This window comes from Camellia sinensis, chromosome 7 (assembly GCF_055761805.1).
Source record: "Camellia sinensis isolate YWXY chromosome 7, ASM5576180v1, whole genome shotgun sequence".
NCBI lineage: Eukaryota > Viridiplantae > Streptophyta > Magnoliopsida > Ericales > Theaceae > Camellia > Camellia sinensis.
The window spans coordinates 16495980-16503841 of record NC_138967.1 but is presented as its reverse complement, the minus strand read 5'-3'; the positions used below and the strand labels follow the sequence as shown (position 1 = coordinate 16503841).

The 7862-nt window shown below is 32.8% G+C and overlaps 1 protein-coding gene across 1 annotated transcript; it reads left to right on the top strand.

The window, feature by feature from the left end:
* Window positions 1–2155: 2155 nt before the first annotated feature.
* LOC114294351 (primary amine oxidase 1) lies at window positions 2156–7517 on the top strand. The gene is given in 5 exon segments (XM_028238475.2): window positions 2156–2928; window positions 2930–3415; window positions 3521–3634; window positions 6142–6686; window positions 7199–7517. Coding segments are annotated over 5 exon segments (1968 nt in total). The 5' UTR covers window positions 2156–2265; the 3' UTR covers window positions 7359–7517.
* The last annotated feature ends 345 nt before the right edge of the window (window positions 7518–7862 follow it).

The following is a 7862-nucleotide window of genomic DNA, read 5'->3' as shown; positions in this document are numbered from 1 at the left end:
TCTCGATAGGTAAAACACAGCCGAATGCTGTTGAATTCATCTAGAAGCTATAAGCAATGTGGCAGAAGTAATTGATGTTCGCGGATCCTTGTTTGTTGCCTATGTAAAGCATGTAGGGTTTGAATAAAATCATATTCAACAATTAGATTTTTGTAATTTACCATTTGTGCCTTTTTTAGTCCAATGCGAAGAGCCTATAATTCAGTCATATTATTAAATGTATAACCAATAGGGCAAGCAAAAGTTTCCAAAAATTTGGTCTGATGGTCACAAAATACTCTTCTTATCCCTGCGAAACTTGGATTACTTTGAGTAAAAATTTAATATAGCGATGATATCACGTCACCAGCGACACAAATTATTACTAATCAAAAATAAACTTATAGGGAAGAATAAATTGCACTTATAGGATGTAACCACCTTGTCATATATATATACGAAAAAAATAATAAACAATTCATATTATTAGTATTAGGTTATATTAAAAAAAATTTCGGAGAGCCTATACGTTTGTTTTTGTTTGTTTTTTTTAAAAACCAACCCAAGGGAAACAGCAGCAAGACAACAGGGAAAAAAACAGAGCATAAGCTAGAATACAAATCAAAATACAGTACCAAAAATAATAATAATAATAATAATAATAGTGGCAATTGGCCCCTAATCCCTCATTCCTAATTTAATTTCTATATTGCATGAGAAGTCATCCACAGTTGCCAAAACATAACCAGTCTTCGCTTTCACCCAAACAGGTGTTCTAACTGTGACTAGTTCAACTACCTTCCCTATCTAGATTCTTATCCACAAAAAAATAATCGGAAAATTCATACAAATTTTTGTATACAAAATCATGTAGTTTAATGTCAACATTTCATTTCAAAACAAAATATTGACAAAAATGATTTATATTTACGAAAATAACAGTCACATCATTTTTTGTTGCATACCAACATGTTAGAGGAAATGGAATTAAAATTACAAATTTCAGTCTAGAAATGCTGAATTTCCTAACACCTTAGGTCAATAGTACATTTCTTTGTAGAAATGCTGAATTTTCTAACATGTCACGTCAATAGTACTTTTCTTTGTAGAATGGAACCTAGATTTACTATTAACCTCCATTTCAAAATACTACTTGATTTGCACAACAATCAACCTCAAGCGTGAATTATTCATTAACGTGTGTGGTATGGTTATTGTTGCACCTAACATCTTTTTGATTTGATTGTGTGATAACATTGAGATATGAGAGATGTGGCCATAGGATTCCTGCCCAATGTCGGTAAGTAATCTTAGGAACCAAGAATTCAGACCCACAAACAAAACAATAATGTTTTAGAGCTCTAAATTGGGAGCACTAGAGCATCACTAATGATGTGGCACAGGGGGCCCACCAAAGTGATGTGATATTTTGGCTTGAGTTTGTTTTTTTTTTTTTTTTTTAGTTCATTAGTGCTATTAGTGGTCAAAAAATTAGTGGGATGAATCACCACCCCAAACAAAAAACAAAAAAAAAGAGACAGTGTGATTCAGATTTATTTAGGTCACATTTGTTTGGCGGATTAGATTGGATGAGATTATTAGTGAAAAGATTATTAGTGAAGAGATTGTTAATATGAGAATTGTTAGTGAGAGAATTAGTAAAAGTGTGTTTGTTTTGATACTAGTGTGAGAGATGATTAGTGATGGGATCGTTAAATTATTTTTATATAAAATAAATAAATAAATTATTTCTATATTTAAAAAATTAAAATAAATATTAAAACAAATAGGTGCATTCGGTAAAAAAAAATTATTATTTTTTTTTATATAAAATAGACTCAATCCGCTCACTATTTTTTTGATCCCACCTAAAATTTATCTAAGCTAATCCCCTTAGGGAGGGGGATTACTAAGCCCTCCACACTAGCAATCCCCCCTCCCAAATCAATGCCAAACTGTGGGTGAGACCCACAGCTATTTTAATCCAGTCCGGCCTCTCACCCCGCCAAACAAACATGGCCTTAAAGTATAATCTCACCACACAAGTGTTCAATCCAAATGGTACATTATTATTATTATTATTACTATTATTATTCTCTCTCTGAATTCTGATTGTGATGGGCTGTGCATACCATAAAACTATGAATTTTCTAATACACCTATTTGATGTGAGAATTGTGACATAACAAAATAACAATTGGTGTTTTTATCATTCCAATATATATTGCCAAATTGTACTTTGAAACACCACAACAAAATCTAAAATTTCTATATTATGTGGAGCTGATGAATGGAGTGTCCATGAGTACTATGCAACTTTTAGTTGTGGCTATTCTGCTACAATGTTGCTTCATACCCACTTTTCAACACCCACTAGACCCTCTTACACCTAGTGAAATCAACCAAGTTAGCCTCATAATCCAAAACTCTCACCTTGGTTCTGCTATTTCTAGCTTGACTTTTCACTTTGTTGATCTAGAAGAACCAGAGAAAGTAGATGTTCTCAAATGGCTATCTTCCAATGAACACAATGGGTCTTTCCCTCATCGTCGAGCCAAGGTGGTGGTTCGAGCCAGGGGTGAGACCCATGAACTCATTGTAGACTTAGCCACCGGTTCAATCATATCAGACCATGTTTACAATGGTCATGGTTTTCCCCCATTCACTTCCAAAGAGTTCGTCCAAGCCAGCATAATATCTCAAATGCACCCTGAGTTTAAAGAATCAATTTTGAGAAGGCAGCTAAATTTGTCTGAAATCACGTGCCTACCGTTGACAATTGGTTGGTTCGGAGAATTGGTTACCAAACGAGTTCTTAGAGTTTTCTGCTTCTATCGTGGAGGAACGACTAACATTTTTGCAAGGCCTATTGAAGGGATAAGTATACTAGTTGATGTCGAGTCAAATCAAGTTATCAAATATACAGATAGATTTAAAGCCCCTTTGCCTAGAGCAGGATGGTACTGATTTTCGGTCATCAGGGCAGGGACCTAATTTGGGCCCTTCCAATGGAACGAAAACCGGGTTCACCATCAAAGGCCACGAGGTCAGATGGGCTAATTGGGCTTTCCATGTCGCTTTCAATGCCCGGGCAGGGCTAATCATATCAACAGCTTCTATATTCGATGCTGGAAATAAAAAGTGGCGGCGTGTGCTTTACAGAGGACACGTTTCAGAAACATTTATACCGTACATGGATCCAACTAGTGAATGGTACTTTAGGACCTTTATGGATGCTGGTGAATTTGGGTTCGGTAATTCGGCTTACTCCCTCATGCCACTGATTGACTGCCCTGGCAACGCAGCGTATATGGATGGGTACTTGGCTGGGGCAGACGGGCAGGCACAGCAGGTGGCTAGGGTAATTTGCATTTTTGAGAGATATTCTGGTGATGTGGCATGGAGACATACTGAAGTTGGTGTTCCCGGACAATTGGTAACGTAGTTTGATAATTTTAGTTTCTTGTTTGCATATATGTTTTGTGATTTTGTGTTGGAAAAAGTCGTGTGAATTTGATGTGAATTGGGTTTGGTTTTGCAGTTAAAAAGTGGAAAGACAGAGGTTAGTTTGGTGGTCAGGATGGTGGCTACTGTTGGAAACTATGACTATATTCTTGATTGGGAATTCAAGCAAAGTGGTTCCATTAAAGTTGGGGTAAGAACAAACAAGTGCTTTGTTACTACTTTTTACATTATGTTGTTTGAGTAGGAAAATATTTATTACAATATTTATATTGCCAAAATTATTTTATATATATATATATATATATTTGTAAAAATGTGTTTTACTATTCTATGGTGTGACTTGAAACCTATTGTGTGCCGTTTTGGAAACTTTGAAAAAAAGTCACGTTTTTTATTATTTTTCAAAAACGCAGGTGGCCAAAAACGTAACAAAATTAGTTTGAGAAGTTCTAAAAACACAAGTGTAAAATTAGAAATTGGGACCTATGACAAAAAATAAAAAAATAAATTTCTTATGTTGGGTAAGGGTATTTTGGTCATTTTAATTTGATTTGACATTATAAATAAATATTAAACTAAAAAGCCAAAAGCCCACTTTTTATCAACTTCCCAAATCACTTTCCAAAAAGCTAAAAAGCTTAATAAAAAGTCAAAAACTAACTTTTTATCAACTTTCCAAAACAGTCCTGTGTAGTTGAGTGATGATAGTGAGGTGGTGATGGTGCTTATGGTGATAGTAGACGTGGTGTTGATGGTAGTGTGGTGAAAGATGTGGTGGCAATAGTGTCAGTTCAGCGCTGTCACGTTTTTGAGATTTGGTTTGAAAATTATTTTCTTTATTTTATTTTATTTTTTAAAAGTGAAGATTATTTTTGTTGATCGTAAAAATCATTTTTTACTAGCTTTTAATTTTTTGCCGTATCATATGTTGAAAAAGCAAAAAATATTTTTTTATCGAAACAAAGTACTAAAAACTATTTAACACCAACATACAATCCAATTATTTTAGCAAAACAATTTTTTTTTTTATGGAAAACATTATATTTGATGTAATCGGTTCGGTACGGTTCGTATTTAGGTAAAAAAATTTACCGAATTAATAATGTCAATTTTATTATTTTGAATACTGATACAGATCGCTTCTCCCATCGAACCACATCGAACTGAACTGATTGAAACAGTTCGATTTTGTGCGGTTTAATCAGTTTAGGATTTTTCAAACTTGAATCACTTTTAAATATAAGCATTAATCTATATAAAAACATTATATTAGTTATTTGTTTATTATTTCAAATATATCCAATCTATCTATTTAATACATACTTTTTAATTCCTAAATTAACAAAAAAAAGTTTAAAAATGCTAAGATTTTAAAAATAATGAGTTACAGTTAAAATTATATATAATAAGAGTTTACAATTTAGGTTATAAAGATGATAAGGTTAATTAATTAAGATTAATAATTTATTATACTTATTAATAGATTATATATATATATATATTATATAAAAACAATATATGTTGAAGCGGTTGGTTTTGATTTAAATCGGTGCACAAGGTGCTTAAACTGATACCAAATTGAAAACCAAAAAAAAATTAAATTTAAAAACCGCACAGACTGATTCTTGTTAAAAAAAACAAACCAAATATAGTCGATTTGATCCAATTTAATTGATTTGGTTGTTTTTTTTTTTTACATCCCTAATTGCCACCTTAAAATTACTGAGTGATTGTATTAGTGAAGGTTTTGGTGGTGGTGGCGATAGTGGTGGTGATAGGCAGGGATGGAACTGTGTAGGGACAACTTTATATTACATGATTATTTATAATTATTTATAATATATATAATTAAATGATACCTATTTTATAAAATCACTTATTAATTCTCTATTTTATTTGTAATGTATAATGAGACAATCTCAAACTATTCTACTAGAATTAATAATAGGGAATTTTTTTAATGTCCATGATATTAAAATTTTATAAGATAAATGACATATAATATTTTTATAGTAGTTAAAATCTCTCAACATTTCTACAGAGAAAATTCGACTTAGAGTTAGAACCGAAATTTTTTTGAGTCAGGTGAAATTTCTCTGAATCAGGCAAAATTTCTCTGAATCGAAATTTCTTTGTAAAAATGTTGGGGGACCTTAGGTAATTAAAAAAAAAAAAATCTTGAAACTCTCCTATTATACAAAATTAGAGAGGGATATTTCACTAATTTTTCCTTAATAATAACAATTTTAATAAATCATTTATATAATATATACAAGTCACTTTTGTTTTTTATTTTGAAAGTCAAATAGCTATGTAAAGTTTTTATTTACTAGATTTGATCAACTAACAAAATGACTTAAAAGGATGGTCTAATCAGTTATAAACAAATTCTAACTCATAATTTAAAATTTCAAGGAAAAAAATGACATGTTAGATCTATTTAATTTTATTCTTATGAAATATTATTTTCACAATATTCGTATAAAAAATTATTTTTGATTAGTCATGTACCAAAACTAAGTTAATTTTTTCATAGACCTACATTGGCAATAAAATATTCTTGACTTTCTATAATTTGGTGATACTTTAATTCAAATAAATTTGTTTTTTTTTGTTGTTGTACTGAAGTAATATTTTTTTGCCAAAACAATCCGAGGGTAATAATTTGATTTTTTGTTTTGGGGGGTAAATTACTAGGTAAGTTTGACAGGGTTGCTAGAGGTGGAGGCAACTTGGTACGCACACAATGGTCCCAAAACAGAGGATGTATATGGTACCTTTGTAGCCGATAACACCATTGCAATCCATCACGATCACTTCCTCACTTACTACCTCGACCTCGACATCGATGGTACAAATAATTCATTTGTCAGATCAAAACTAAAGACCGCTCGAGCGGTGGGGATTGAGCCGAGCACGCCTCGAAAGAGTTACTGGACCGTGGTTCGAGAAGCTGTCGAGTCGGAAGCGAAAGCCAGAACTCGGCTTGGCTTGGAGCCAGCTGAGTTGTTAATAGTGAATCCGAATAAGATGACCAAGCTGGGGAATCAGGTGGGTTACGGGCTGATCACTGGACAACCGGTTACTTCGCTATTGTCTGACGATGATTATCCCCAAATTCGGGCTGCCTACACAAAGTATCAACTGTGGGTGACCCCTTATGACCGGTTGGAGAGGTGGGCTGGAGGGTTTTATGCTGATCGGAGCCATGGCGACGATGACCTAGCTGTTTGGTGCGAAAGGTACCTAAAACAAAAACAAAAACAAAAACAAAATTACTGTTAGAATTGCAAACTAGTCGAGTAATTTTGAAGTATTTGAGCTCATATTGGTGAAAATAAATGAATACCGAATTTTTAGCTCGAGCCGAGCTTAAGTTGAACTCAAACAATTGAGTTTGAGCTTGACTTAATCAGGTAATTGAGAAATTCAAACTTGATTCAATTCGATTATAAAATTTACATAAACACTAAATATAGAGAAGTAAAATAAATTGATGGAAATATATTCGATATATTTCTAAAAATAAATATTATATTTTGTGTTTTTTAGCATAATCAAGTTGAGTTTGAATTTACTTGAACTAGACTTAATTTTTTGAGTAAACCGTGTTGACTTAACAAGGTATTCAAGCCTTGAACGAGCAGAACTTGATTTATTTATGAACAATTTGATTCGTTTTTTTATTCTAAATTTAGGATCTCTAACTTCGTTACGGAAGTTGATATGAGAATTTGTTTTTTAAAATGTGCAGAAATAGGCCGATTGCGAACAAGGATATAGTCCTTTGGTACACAGTTGGGTTCCATCATGTTCCGACCCAAGAAGATTTTCCGGTGATGCCAACACTTTCTGGTGGATTTGAGCTCCGGCCGACAAATTTTTTCGAAAGAAACCCATTGATCGAACAGTAGTAGTGTTCAAGAGGTTAAATTTCCCTAGTGCAAGAAAATTACTAGTCAGTGTAGGAAAATTTTACATTTTTCTTGTATTGCATGAGGTAAGGCTCATTATGTCACTCCCTCAGTTCTGAATTATTAATAGAACTCTCCTCGCGATGCCAAGGTTTAACACCCCCCCCCCCCCCCCCAAAAAAAAAAAAAGAAAAAGAAAAAAAGTTCAGGAAAATTTTATCAACAAGAAAGGAAAAGAAATTGTGGGTAAGAAGAAATCAATGAAATTGGAAAGCTACTAACCAGAGTCAATTATTCGATCATTGATGAAATCGGTGACGTGAATGATTGAACCTTGTACGAGCTTTTCACAATAATGTTATTAGAATTGACGTGTATTTTGGCTGAAGATCTTGATAAGCCATAAATCAAGTACTTGACATGAATTTAAATAGTGTCAATTGGGTTTAGAATGTAAAGATTGTAGGACAATGTTCACTGTATTTAAAAGATTTAATTCTATTG